Source organism: Vidua macroura, chromosome 12, assembly GCF_024509145.1.
Source record: "Vidua macroura isolate BioBank_ID:100142 chromosome 12, ASM2450914v1, whole genome shotgun sequence".
In the NCBI taxonomy this organism is placed as follows: domain Eukaryota; kingdom Metazoa; phylum Chordata; class Aves; order Passeriformes; family Viduidae; genus Vidua; species Vidua macroura.
Genome location: NC_071582.1, coordinates 2,673,270 through 2,688,118, shown reverse-complemented (window position 1 = coordinate 2,688,118; position 14,849 = coordinate 2,673,270). Strand labels below are relative to the sequence as shown.

Here is a 14,849-nt window from a genome sequence, read left to right as displayed (position 1 = left end):
GGAGCGATCCCGGGCAGGTTTTGGGAAGGGGGGCACCCGCTGGCCGGGTGAGGTCCTGCCGTGGGGACACCTCTGGGGACATCCCCAGCTCGTCATTCCCGTGGGACTGGGGGCTCCGGGCGCATCCCAGGGTCCCCCCCAGCACCGTCGGGGACGTGGGGACACCCCGAGTGCTGCTGGAGCATCCCTGTCCCGCTCCGGAGGGCGGGAAGTGCCCGAGGGCTCCTTGGGTCGAGTCCTTCTTTGGAATCCGGGATCTGGAGGGTTTCTCGTGCCTTGACAAATAAACTTGGGACCGTGCTGGTCGATCCTTCCCGGCTCCGGGTGCGCTATGGGGTTTGGCTGGGAACGGTGTAAGGGTCGGGATTCCCGGAGGAAAAGATTCCCAGGGCCTGTTGGAAAATCCCCCAGGGATGCCCGAGCTGGCTCCCAGATTAAATCCCACTGCTGAGATGGGGTGGGAATTCCTGGGGGATCCTCTTCCTGTGGGTGATGGTTTTTGGATGTCCTTCCCCAAGCTCTGCATCCGATGGGAGAACATTCCCAAAATCCAGCCCGGGAGAAGCGTGCCAGCCTCAGGCTGGGATGGAGAGGGATGGATGGTGGATCCATCCCGGGATCTGATCTCCAGCCTGAATGAAGAGAGGCTCCGCCACACCCATATGGCCACAGCTGTATGGGCACACCCACACAGCCACGCCCTTACAGCCACACCCATACGGCCACGCCCTCGGATCCCCTCTTTGCCCACTCCTGGTGCTCCCTGGGGCCCTCTTTCAAGGGCTGTGGGAAGCCCCCATGGGGCCATCTTGGCCAGCTGTGGGGTTATCTTGGCCAGCTGTGGGGCCATCTTGGCCAGCTGTAGGGCCATTGGGGCCAACCGCGGGGCCACTCGGGCCAGCTGTGGGACCATCTTGGCCAGCTGTGGGACCATCTTGGCCAGCTGTGGGGTTATCTTGGCCAGCTGTAGGGCCATTGGGGCCAGCCGTGGGGCCACTTGGGCCAGCAGTGGGGCCGCTTTGGCCATCCGCGGGGCCGTCGGGGCCAGCCAGGCCCTCCTTGCCCTCCCGTAGCCAACTGCGGCTCGCGAGGCTCTCCTGGCCGTGTCCTCGTTGTTGTCCCTGCCCCCGGATCCCGCCGGGAGCTGGGGACGTGCCGAGCCCGCTCCGGGCCGGGCTGGCGCTCCGGGCTCTACTCGCCATGCCCGGTGTCCCACGGGCGGCCGGGCAAACAGAACTGGGATATTCCCGTGGGAGCCCAGGATGCTCCCTGGCTGGTCCTCCCCAGTATTCCCAAAAAATTAAATATCAATTGGATCCAACACGATTTGGGGGAAAAGCTCATTTGCCCCTGCTCGGATTGGGGTCGCATCGAGCAGAATTCTGCACATCCCGCAGTCCCGGCTCCGGGATGACGCCTGGAAAAGCTCAGGAATGCAGCTCCTCCCACCTGGATTGACATTCGGGAGCCGAGGTGGCGTTTTTGGCTCGGAAAAACCTTGGAAAAGCCTTGTGCCAGGAACGCTCCGGGATGCAAATGTGTCCCTGTGGGACGAGGCGCCAGCGGGAAGGACACGGGAACATTGTCCCGGGAGCAGCTGCTGCTCCGACCCCTTTGGATACCTCGGAAAAACGCCCAGGGTGGATTTGGAGCTCCAGATTCCTTTGTTTCTCAGAGCAGGACCTGATTTCTTTCCCTGAAAAATCGGCGTTTGGAGGTGGAAAAGCGGGATTAGGGAGCTGAGGAAATCTGGACTTCCCAGCGTTTCCAGGTGGATGCAGGACTCAGGGTAAGGGATATTTACGCCAGAAAAGTTGGGAATTGAGGGAGGAGGAGTTCCCAAGGCCAGGTCCTCGTTCCTGGGGGTTTTGGTGGTCCCCTCGTTGTCCCCTTGGAATTGGGAAAGACATCCCAGTGACATTCCGGTGACATCCCAGGGACATCCTGCAGCCATCCCGAGTCCCCTCAGCCAGAATAGTCCAACCCCACTGATTTTCCCTAAACCGAACTGGGATAAGGCATCGCAGGGAAGGGAAATTCCCCCTCCCCAATCCTGCCACCCCACGCAGCATTCCCACATCCCAATCCCTGCACCATTCCCGCCGTCCAGAATGGAGACCAGCCCCTCCTGGCACATCCGTGTCGTGGTTGGGATTTCTCCATGATGGATGATTTATTGATGTATTGAAGGATATGATTTATATCCTTCTATCCATTAAAAAAGAGGCATTTAAAATTCCCTGAGCCTGGAAAAACTTCGGGATATCAGGATATTGGGATATCGGGATATTTGCTGCCACCTCACTCACCGTTTATGAGGAGTACGGATTTATTGAAATATATATTTATATTTATATATAGATCTTTTCCAGCCCCTTTCCCAGGGATTTTCCCCCTCCCCCAAACCCTTCCCAAACCCGGATCTGGGCTCAGTTTTTGTTGGGAATTCTCTGCCTGGCTGGGACGTATGGCAGCAACGTCTGCGTGCTCTTATCGGCCACGGTCTGGGTGCTGCTGTTCCTTGTGGCCCTGCGGATCGGGATCATGCCTGGGTTCCTCGGGAGTTGCTCCCGAGGCCCCTTCCTGGTGGGATCGTCGGGAATGTCGGCGCCGTCGTCGTTATCGCCGTCGTCGTCGCAGCATAGGGCATGGTAGAGCACCTTGTCGCTGAAGCGGACGCGCTCCCGCGTCCCCGCCGGCCGCTGGGCCGGGATTTTGGGAACGGCGGCGCTCCCGAAACATTCCTCGCTGGAGGAATCCGGGGTCCCCCCGCCCCCGCGGGGACCGTTAGCCACGGGGACCCCCCCGTTCATCAGTCGGGCCGGCGGCGGCCGCGGAGGCTCCGGGCAATCGCCGGGGTCCGAGGGCGTGGAGGCATCCAGGAAAGAGCAGAATTCCCAGCTGTCCGACAGGACGTCGGAGGCGGCGAAGTCCAGCGGGCCCAGCTCGAGGCTGGCGCCACCCCGGTCGCTGCTGGACGTGCTGCTGGCCGTGGCCGGAGTCCAAGCGTCCGGCTCCAGGTCCAGAGCGAAGTCCGACGTCAGGCGGTCAATCTGGGACACGACCTGCAGAGAGAGAGATGGACACGGGGATGGATGGATGATGGATGATGGGTGGATGGATGGATGATGGATGCTGGATGATGGATGGATGGATGGATGATGGATGATGGATGGGTGGATGGATGGATGGATGGATGGATGATGGATGGATGGATGATGGATGGATGATGGATGGATGGATGATGGATGGTGGAAGGATGGGTGGATGGATGGATGGATGGATGGATGGATGGATGATGGATGATGGATGGATGATGGATGGATGGATGGATGGAAGGATGATGGATGGATGGATGATGGATGGATGGATGGATGGATGGATGATGGATGGATGGATGGATGATGGATGGATGGATGGATGGATGGATGGATGGATGGATGATGGATGGATGATGGATGGATGGATGGATGATGGATGATGGATGGATGGATGATGGATGGATGATGGATGGATGATGGATGATGGATGGATGGATGGATGGATGGATGATGGATGGATGATGGATGGATGATGGATGGATGGATGGATGGATGGATGGATGGATGGATGATGGATGGATGGATGGATGGATGGATGGATGGATGATGGATGGATGATGGATGGATGGATGGATGATGGATGATGGATGGATGGATGATGGATGGATGATGGATGGATGATGGATGATGGATGGATGGATGGATGGATGGATGATGGATGGATGATGGATGGATGATGGATGGATGATGGATGGATGGATGATGGATGATGGATGGATGGATGGATGATGGATGATGGATGGATGGATGGATGGATGATGGATGATGGATGGATGATGGATGGATGGATGGATGATGGATGGATGGATGAATGGATGGATGGATGATGGATGGATGATGGATGATGGATGGATGGATGGATGGATGGATGGATGAAGGATGGATGATGGATGGATGGATGGATGGATGGATGGATGATGGATGATGGATGGATGGATGGATGATGGATGATGGATGGATGGATGGATGGATGGATGGATGGATGGATAGAGGATGGATGGATGGATGGATGGATGGATGATGGATGGATGATGGATGGATGGATGGATGGATGATGGATGGATGGATGATGGATGGATGATGGATGGATGGAGGGATGGATGATGGATGGGTGGATGGATGGATGGATGATGGATGGATGATGGATGATGGATGGATGGATGGATGGATGGATGGATGGATGGATGGATGATGGATGGATGATGGATGGATGGATGGATGGATGATGGATGGATGGATGGATGGATGGATGGATGGATGGATGATGGATGGATGGATGATGGATGATGGATGGATGGATGGATGGATGGATGATGGATGATGGATGGATGGATGGATGGATGGATGGATGATGGATGGATGATGGATGATGGATGGATGGATGGATGGATGAAGGATGGATGATGGATGGATGGATGGATGGATGGATGGATGATGGATGATGGATGGATGGATGGATGATGGATGATGGATGATGGATGGATGGATGGATGGATGGATGGATAGAGGATGGATGGATGGATGGATGGATGGATGATGGATGGATGATGGATGGATGGATGGATGGATGATGGATGGATGGATGATGGATGGATGATGGATGGATGGAGGGATGGATGATGGATGGGTGGATGGATGGATGGATGATGGATGATGGATGATGGATGGATGATGGATGATGGATGGAGGATGGATGATGGATGGATGGATGGATGGATGGATGGATGGATGGATGGATGGATGGATGGATGGATGGATGGATGGATGGATAGAGGATGGATGGATGGATAGAGGATGGATGGATGGATGGATGGATGGATGGATGGATGGATGATGGATGATGGATGGATGATGGATGATGGATGGATGGATGGATGGATGGATGATGGATGATGGATGATGGATGGATGATGGATGATGGATGATGGATGGAGGATGGATGATGGATGGATGGATGGATGGATGGATGGATGGATGGATGGATGGATGATGGATGGATGGATGATGGATGGATGAAGGATGGATGATGGATGGATGGATGCATGGATGGATAGAGGATGGATGGATGGATGGATGGATGGATGGATGGATGGATGGATGGATGGTCCCAACTCCTCCACTTGGATTTCTGCATTGTTTGCCACCCCAAGTTTTCCAGGTAAAATGGGATCCCTCCATTCCTCAAGCTTTGGCTTTGAAGCTTGTTGGGAATATCCCCAGGGAAGCATAGAAATCAGAAGAATTCTTTTTTACCCTTCCATATCCCTTTTCCTTTTATTTTTTTCTCTTTTCTGGGAAAGAGCTGCACTTGAGAAAGAGAGTAAAAAAGGGGATTTTCTCCCCTCTTCATTTTTGGGACAAGGAAAAATTGAGGAGAGGGCTGGGAATCTTTGGGAATACCCCATTACCAAATGGTTCTGCTGGAATGGGATCTCCCCTGTTCCCACCAGGAATTTCAGCACTGGGACAGGGGCAACATGTTCCTGTCACCTGAGGTCCCTTCCCAGCCTCACCGAAGGGACCGGGATGGAGCAAGAGCAGCAGGAAGTGCATCCTAATCCCAGTCCCAATCCCAAACCCGGCCTCATCCCAGGATTGGTGCCACTCATGGCTGACCCCATCCCAGTCCTGTCCCCACCTCAATCCTGTCCACATCCTGATCCTGTCCCCATCCCAGGACTGCTGTCACTCATGGCTGTCCCCATCCCAAACCTCTCCCTACCCCAGTCCTGCCCCACCCAATCCTGTGCCCATCCTAGTCCTGTCCGCAACCCAGGATTGGTGTCACCCGTCCCCATCCCAATCCCATCCCCATCCTGGGATTGCTGTCACTCATGGCTGTCCCCATCCCAATCCTGTCCCCATCCCGGGACTGGTGTCATTCACAGCCATCCCCATCCCAGTCCCAATCCTGTCCCCATCCTGGGATTGGTGTCACTTGTGGCTGTCCTCATCCTGGGCTTAGTGTCACTCCAAGCTATTTTTAGGATCATTCCCTATTTTAAGACGGGGGTTAAATCCCTCGGCGACACTCAGCTCCCGTGGGGGATTAACACGGAAAGAAGGATTTGGGATTTGCTCCCGGCCTTTTCCTCCCTCGCCAAGGCTGGTGGAGCTTTTCCAGTTTGGAGGGGGAAAAATCCTCCCAATTTCCTGAGAGTATCCCCAGGGATTCATCCCAAACCTTGTCATGTGTTTATAGGGGAAAAATCCTCCCGGTTCCCCAGGAACATCCCCAGGGACTCATCTCAAATGTCCTCCCCTGTTTGTGGGGGGGGAAATCCCCTGCAATTCCCAGGGGGAAACATCCCCCCAGTTCCCTGGGAACATCCCCAGGGATTCATCCTGAACCCCCTTTCCTGCTTGTAGGGGACAAATTCCCAGGAAACTGGGAATGATTCGTCCCCACAAGCAGGGGAGGAGGTTTGGGGTGAGGGAATTTGGGGGGAATTGTCCCCTCCAAGCACATGAGGGTGTTTGGGATGAATCCCTAGGGACATTCCCAGGGAACTGGAGGGGATTTATCCCCTCCAAGCAGAGAACAAAGTTTGGGATGAGTCCCTGGTGCCAGCCAGGAGCTTCCCAATAAAATCCCAGCTGGAATGTTCCCACCCAGTTCGGGCAGATGTGGGACAGCTGGAGCCCCATCCTTGTTTTTATGGGATTTTGGGAATTTTGGCTGCAGGCCAAGCTGGAGGTTCCTGCTGGGGGTTGGGATTGGTGGCTCCAGATCCTGGATTTTGGGCTGGGATCAGAGGGGTGGGATCTGATGGGATCAGAGGGTTGGGATATTGGGATCCTAAGGGTTGGGATCTGATGGGATCAAAGGGATGGGATCTGATGGAATCAAAGGATGGGATCCAATGGGATCAAAGGGGTGGGATCCGACAGGATCCAAGGGTGGGATCTGACAGGCCCTCCATCCCCACAGGGATTTGGGAAGAGGATTGGGAAGTGGATCTGAGCCCGGGATAGAGAGATCCAGGCCCGGACACCACCAAAACTGCTCCCAACCCCCCCCCCCAAAACTGCTCCCAAAATCCCACAAACCCAGCTCCCAAATCCCCCAAAACACAGCTCCCCCAAATCCCCAAACCCACTCCACAAATCCCCCAAAACAATTCCCAAAATCCCCAAATCCACTGCCAAAATCCCCAAAGTGCAGCTCCCCAAAGTCCCCAAACCCACTCCCAAAATCCCCCAAAAGAATTCCCAAAATCCCCAAAACCCAAAATCCCCCAAACCAATTCCCAAAGTCCCCAAAACCCAGCTCCAAAAATTCCCCAAACCCTGCTCCTAAACAATTCCCAATTCCCAATTCCCTCTCCCAAAGCTGTTATTTTTGGGATGACAATCCCCGGATGTTCCCGAGTGTTCCCGGTTAATCCCCTATTGATCCCAGCATTATTAGGGAATTTATTCCCATTGGGATCACCGGCAGGATTTTTCCAGGGAAAAGGCTGGGAGGGAACCCTATTGACCCCATAGATCCCATTCCAGAAATTCCAGATGGAATGGGTCCTTCCCATGGGAATTTTTGGGGGATTTGAATGGGATTTTTCCATCCAAGGATTTTAATCATTGTTTTCCCCGGCACAGAACTCCTGGGAATGATTCCAGACACAAAGGGATGGGAAGGAAGAAGGAAAACCAGGAAAACCGGGATGTCACAAGTCCAGGACACTTTGGTGGCCCTGAGGGGACTCCACCTTGGCTCAGAGTCACCAGCCAGGGACATTCCAAAGATTCCATGGTGGCTCCATGGGGACACCCCAATGTCACAAGTCCAGGACACTTTCATGACCTTGAGGGACCCCAATCCATGATCCCACCTCGGCTTGGAGCAACCAGCAAGGGACATCCCAAAGATTCCATGGGGACACCGCAATGTCACAAATCCAGGACTCTGGTGGCCCTGAGCAGAGGTGGACATTGGGATGGACATTCCCGAATCCTCCATGGGGACACTCCAATGTCACAAGTCCAAGACACTTTGGTGGCCCTGAGGGGACCCCAATCGATAATCCCACCTCGGCTTGGAGCAACCAGCCAGGGACATCCCAAAGATTCCATGGGGACACCCCAATGTCACAAATCCAGGACACTTTGTTGGCCCTTAGAGGACCCCAATCCGTGATCCCACCTCGGCTTGGAGCCACTAGGCAGGGACATCTGGAATCCTCCATGGGATACTCCTATGTCACAAATCCAGGACATTTTGGTGGCCCTGAGGAGACCCCAGTCCATGATCCCACCTCAGCTCAGAGTCACCAGACAGAGACATTCCAATGATTCCATGGTGGCTCCATGGGGACACCCCAATGCCACAACTACCAGGACATTTTGGTGGCCCTGAGGGGATCTCAATCCATGATCCCAAGCCAAGCACATTCCAAAGGCTCCATTAGGGGACACCCCAATGTCACCAATCCAGGGCACTTTGGTGGCCCTGAACAGAGATGGACACTGGGATGGACATTCCCGAATCCTCCATGGGGACACTCCAATGTCACAAGTCCAAGACACTTTGGTGGCCCTGAGGGGACTCCAATCGATAATCCCACCTCAGCTTGGAGCAACCAGCCAGGGACATCCCAAATCCTCCATGGGGACACCACAATGTCACAGTCCAGGACATTTTGGTGGCCCTTAGAGGACCTCAATCCATGATCCCACCTCGGCTTGGAGCCACCAGGCAGGAACATTCCAATGATTCCATGGGGACACCTCAATGTCACAACTGCCAGGATACTTTGGTGGCCTTGAGCAGAGCTGGCAGCAGGGAGGGACATCTCAAAGGTTCCACCAGGTGACACCACAATGCCACAAGTCCAGGACACTTTGGTGGCCCTGAGGGGACCCCAATCCATGATCCTACCTTGGCTTGGAGCCACCAGCCAGGGACTCCCAAATTTCCACCTCTCCTTTGGAAATCCACCTCAGGGATGCCTGAACTTCTGGAAAATTTCCTCTCTTTTGGAAATCCAGCTCAGGGACTCCTGATTTTCCTCCTCTGTTTTGGAAATCCAGCCCAGGGATGTCCAAATTTCCTCTTTTTTGGAAATCCACTTCAGGAATGTCCGAATTTCCTCCTTTCTTTTGGAAATCCATCACAGGGATTCCCAAGTTTCCTCTCTTTTGGAAATCCAGCTCAGGGACTCCCAAATTTCCTCCTTTTTTTTGGAAATCCAGCCCAGGGATGTCCAAGTTTACTCCTCTCTGACACCCGAATTTCCTCCTCTCTTTTGGAAATCCACCTCAGGGATTCCCAGATTTCCTGCTCTCTTTTGGAAATCCACCTCAAGGATTCCCAGATTTCCTGCTCTCTTTTGGAAATCCACCTCAAGGATTCCCAGATTTCCTGCTCTCTTTTGGAAATCCACCTCAGGGATTCCCAGATTTCTTCCTCTCTTCTGGAAATCCACCTCAGGGGAAATCCCAGCCCCCCGGCGCTGCCACATCCCGAGCCGGGAACGAACAGACCCGGGCCAACCCCTTCCCTTTTTGGTCTCAACGGAATCCTGGGATTTTCCTACCTCGCGGAGCTCCTTGGCCACCTCCTTGAGCTCCCGCAGGATGCCCTCGAGCTGCCCGATCACCATCCTCATGCGGCCGCGGATGCGCTCCCGCTCTCCCTCGCCCTCGCTAGGGCCGCTGCCGGTGCCGGTGGCGGCGCCGGCGCTGCCGGTGCTGCCGGTGCCGCTGGCGGGCCGCTCCGTGCGCTGCGCATCCCGGCGGCTCCGCGAGTCCATCGTTCCCTAGGCGGCCGGGCCGGTGTCCATGCCGCTGCTCCCCGCCCGGCCCGGCCCGGGCAGCTCTCACCATCTTAACGCCGCCGCGGCTGCACCATGCGGGGACACTCCGCTGGTGGCCCTGCGGTGACACCGCTGGTGGCGGCAGCGGCAGCGGGAGGAGGAGGAGGAGGAGGAGGAGAGGATGGGGTTTGCCGGGAAGCGGAATTCCAGCGGGAAAGGGAGGCGCGGTGTCGCCGAGGAGGGGTGGCGGGTCCGGCGTTGGCTGCGGGGGTGTCCGGCTGTCCTCCTGCGGGGACAGAGGGACAAGGGCCGGGAAGATCCTTGGGAAGGGCTCCGGCCGCTCCTCCCCCCAATCTGTGGGGGGCAGGATGGGGCCTGGGAATGTCGCTGGGAATGTCACCCCCCCTGTGGCCTCCCTCAGTCCCCCCCAGGCTGAGCCGGGGCACGGTGGGACCGCTGGGGGATGGACACACAGAGGGACAGGGGGACACACACAGGGACAGGGCGACACGGACTGGGACAGGGGGACACGGACAGGGACGGAGACACACACACAGGGACACCCAGAGGGGGACACCCGGAGGGACAGAGGGACACCCAGGGGGACAGAGGGACACCCAGAGGGACAGGGGGACACGGACAGGGACAGAGGGACATCCAAAGGGACAGGGGGACACGGACAGGGACACCCCGGGGACACGGGGACACTCTGCACTCACCGGCGCGCTCCGGCCGCTCCCGAGCTCCGCTCCGAGCTCTTCCCGCTCCTGTTTTCCCCCGGCTCCTTCCCTCGCTTCCTCCCCCTCCTCCAGGGCTTTTCCGCGGGGGCCGGGGCCGCTCTGCTCCGCTCGCTGTCGCGGGGGGGACACGTTACCGGCGGGGACACGTTACCGGCGGGGACAGCCCGGCGGGGGGGTGGCAGCGGCCCCGGGGCCCCTCCCGAAGCCCTTCCCGCCGCCATCCCCCCCCCCCCGGAGCGCTCCGGTCCCGGCCCCTCCCCGGCCGCGGCGGGGGGAGAGCGCGCCGTGCCCCCGAGTGCCCCCCCGGGAACCGGGAACGGCGCGGGGGGAGCGGGGCGGGGCGGGGCGAGCCGGTTCGGGGGTGCGCACGGGGAGGGGGGGCTCGGTAGGGCCGCGTTTCCCTCACCGGTACCGGCATCCCCCAGCCCCGGTACCGACATCCCCCATCCCCGGTACCGGCATCCTCCATTCCTGGTACCACCATCTCCCAGCCCCGCTTCCGCCACCCCCCAGCTCCGGTACCGGTACATCCCCCATCCCCGGTACCGGCATCTCCCAGCCTCGGTACCGGCATCCCCCAGCCCCGATACCGGCATCCCCCATTCCCGGTACCGGCATCCCCCAGCCCCGATACCGGCAATCCCCATCCCCGGTCCCGGCATCGCCCAGCCCAGGTACCGGCATCCCCCATTCCCGGTACCGGCATCCCCCAGCCCCGATACCGGCAATCCCCATCCCCGGTCCCGGCATCGCCCAGCCCAGGTACCGGCATCCCCCATTCCCGGTACCGGCATCCCCCAGCCCCGATACCGGCATCCCCCATTCCCGGTACCGGCATCCCTCAGCCCCGATACCGGCATCCCCCATTCCCGGTACCGGCAATCCCCATCGCCGGTACCGGCATCCCCCATTCCCGGTACCGGTACATCCCCGGTACATTCTCCATCCCCGGTACCGGCATCTCTCAGCCCCGGTACCGGCAATCCCTAGCCCCGGTACCGGCATCCCCCATCCCCGGTACAGGCAATCCCCAGCCCCGGTACCGGCATCCCCCAGCTCCGGTCCCCGCGTCCTCCCCGGCTCCGGGGATGGAGGGTGCCGGTATCCGCAGCTTCCAGCCCCGCTCCCCGAATCTTCCAGCCCAGGTTCCCGAATTCTCAGTTCCCGGTTCCCGAATCCTCCATCCCCGGTTCCCGAATCCTGCATCCCTGCTTCCCGAATCCTCCATCCCCGCCGCTCCCCGAATCCTCCAGCCCCTGTTCCCGAATTCTCAATTCCCGGTTCCCGAATCCTCCAGCCCCGCTCCCCGCATCCTCCTGCGTCTGTCCCCGCCGTTCTCATCCTCCATCCCCGGTTCCTCTCTCCCCGGTTCACGCATCCTCCATCTCCGGTTCCTCCATCCCCGGTTCCTTCATTCCCGATTCCCGCTCTCTGCATCCTCCATCCCCGCCGCTCTCATCCTCCATGCCCGGTTCCCGCACCCTCCATGCCCGGATCCCGCATCCCCATTCCCCAATTCCTGAATCCCTTCTCCCCGTGTCCCCTCTCCGGGACCCCCGGGACGCACCGGCGGCGCTGCGGGCTCGGCAGGGCCGGGCTGTCCCCGTGCTCGGGGCGGGCGGAGCCTCCCCCGGTGCCCCCATCCCCGCTCCCGCTCCCCCGGGACGCACCGGAGGCTCCCGCACGCCCGGACCCCCCGCGCCCCTCTCGCCGTGCCCCCCCGGACGCACCGGCGGCGCTGCGGGCTCAGGGCCGGGCTCTCCCCGGGCTCCGGGCGGGCGGAGCGGGCCCCGGGCAGGGCCATGAGCGGCGGAGGGCCCGGCCCGGCCCCGCTCCGGCCGCAGCCTCCCCGCGCTCCGCCCGGCCCCGCGCCGGCGCTGCTGTGTCACCGGAGGGGCCGGGCCTGCGCCGGGAAACGGGAATTAAAGGCACCGGGAGCGGGAACGGAGCGGGGATGGAGCGGGAACGGAGCGGGAACAGAGAGGGGATGGAGAGGGGACGGAGCGGGAACAGAGAGGGGATGGAGCGGGAATGGAACGGGAACTGAGAGGGGATGGAGTGGGGATGGAGCGGGAACGGAGAGGGGATGGAGAGGGGATGGAGCGGGAACAGAGAGGGGATGGAGCGGGAATGGAACGGGAACGGAGAGGGGATGGAGAGGGGACGGAGCGGGAACAGAGAGGGGATGGAGCGGGAATGGAGCGGGAATGGAGCGGGGACGGAGCGGGAACAGAGAGGGGATGGAGCGGGGATGGAGCAGTGATGGAGTGGGGATGGAGAGGGGATGGAGAGGGGATGGAGAGGGGATGGAGAGGGTATAGGATCTCGGGAAACTGAGGCAGCACTGGGGATATTCCCTTGGCATGAGTCTCCCTTTTCCTGCCTTTTCCCCCTCCTCCAAAGATGCTGCCCCTGCCTCCACTCCATGGGGGTTTGGGGATGATTTCTGTGGGATCTGGGAAATTCCAAGGGTCCGGTTCCAGGTCCAGAGCAAAGTCCAATGTCAAGTGGTGGATCTGGGACATGAACTGCAGAGAGAGAGATGGACATGGGGATGGAAGGATGGATGGATGGATGGATGGATGGATGGATGGATGGATGGATGGATGGATGATGGATGGATGGATGGATGGATGGATGGATGATGGATGGATGATGGATGGATGATGGATGGATGGATGATGGATGGATGGATGGATGGATGGATGGATGGATGGATGGATGGATGATGGATGACGGATGGATGGATGGATGGATGATGGATGATGGATGATGGATGGATGGATGGATGGATGGATGATGGATGGATGGATGGATGGATGGATGATGGATGACGGATGGATGGATGGATGGAGGATGGATGGATGATGGATGGATGATGGATGGATGGATGGATGGATGGATGATGGATGGATGGATGGATGGATGGATGGATGGATGATGGATGATGGATGGATGGATGGATGGATGGATGGATGATGGATGGATGGATGGATGGATGGATGGATGGATGGATGGATGATGGATGATGGATGGATGGATGGATGGATGGATGGATGGATGGATGGATGATGGATGGATGGATGAATGGATGGATCCATGGATGGATGGATGGATGGATGATGGATGGATGATGGATGATGGATGGATGGATGGATGATGGATGGATGGATGGATGGATGGATGGATGGATGATGGATGATGGATGAATGGATGGATCCATGGATGGATGGATGGATGGATGATGGATGGATGGATGAATGGATGGATCCATGGATGGATGGATGGATGGATTCTGGATGCTCCAGAATTTGGGATTTGGGGGCTTTGGGTTGGAGCTCCAAAAAAATCCCATCCTGGATCATTTTCCTGCCCAAATTCCCAATTTTGGGGGGAAAATTCCACAGATTTGGGGTCCCCCCCGGCCCGATTCCAGCAGGAGGAAATTCCCATCTTCCCAGAATATCCAGGTTTGGGAATGTCCCAGGGATTCATTTCCATTCCGTGTGGGGGGAAGGGATGAGAATTGCCACAGGATTGGGATCTTCTGCCGCCCCTGGATAATGGGATTTCTTCTATTCAGATGTAGGGCTGGACTTGGGGATTTGGCTTTTGGGGATTTGGGATTGGGGATTTGGGGATTTTGAGATTTGGCATTGAGGATTTGGGATTTGTGGATTTGGGCTTTAAGATTTGGGATTTCTGACTGGGGATTTGGAATTGGGCGTTTTCGAATTGGGGATTTGGAATTTGGGGTTTCAGATTGGGAATTTGGGATTGGAATTTGGGAATCTGGGATTTCAGATTGGGTATTTGGGGATTTGAAGACTTGGGGATTTGGGACTGGGGATCAGGTATTTGGAGATTTGGGTTTTGGGACTGGGAGTTTGGGGTTTAGGGGTTTGGGACTGGGGATTTGGGAATCCTCTGCACCCCTTAGATCTGGGAATTTCTCCTGCCCCAATGTTGGATCAGATCGTTCCGGAGCCCCAGAACCTTCTGGAACATGGGGGATTCCCGCCGGGAATTCCGGGACGGAGGCGATTCCCCAATTCCGGCCGGGAGTTTGGGATTCCCCGGCCTCGTTCTCTCGAGAAATCCCGATCCCAAAAATTCCCGGGTTTTTCTGGGAATGGCTTCTCCAGCGTGGGCTGTTGGCGCCTCCTGGCGGCGGAGACACCGACGGTGACACCAGCGGGATTTGGGGGTTTGGGATTTGGGATATGGGGAGTGGTTTTTGGGGTTTAGGATCT

General features: G+C 57.7%; 1 protein-coding gene across 1 annotated transcript; it reads right to left on the bottom strand.

Annotated features, from left to right (window-relative positions):
* Positions 1-2,308: 2,308 nt before the first annotated feature.
* Positions 2,309-10,660, bottom strand: INSYN1 (inhibitory synaptic factor 1). Its single transcript, XM_053988399.1, has 3 exons — positions 10,576-10,660; positions 9,638-10,142; positions 2,309-3,065 (listed from the first exon to the last, which is right to left on the bottom strand). The coding sequence occupies exons 2-3, from the start codon at positions 9,851-9,853 to the stop codon at positions 2,430-2,432; spliced, it is 852 nt and encodes a 283-aa protein (XP_053844374.1). The 5' UTR covers positions 9,854-10,142; positions 10,576-10,660; the 3' UTR covers positions 2,309-2,429.
* Between the last annotated feature and the right edge of the window lie 4,189 nt (positions 10,661-14,849).

Bases quoted from the DNA above. Each gene is read 5' to 3' on its own strand.
- INSYN1 (XM_053988399.1), bottom strand. From the start codon at position 9,853: ATGGACTCGCGGAGCCGCCGGGATGCGCAGCGCACGGAGCGGCCCGCC. The intron at 3,066-9,637 runs GTAGGAAAATCC...CTCTCTCTGCAG, and splicing joins TGGCCAAGGAGCTCCGCGAG to GTCGTGTCCCAGATTGACCG.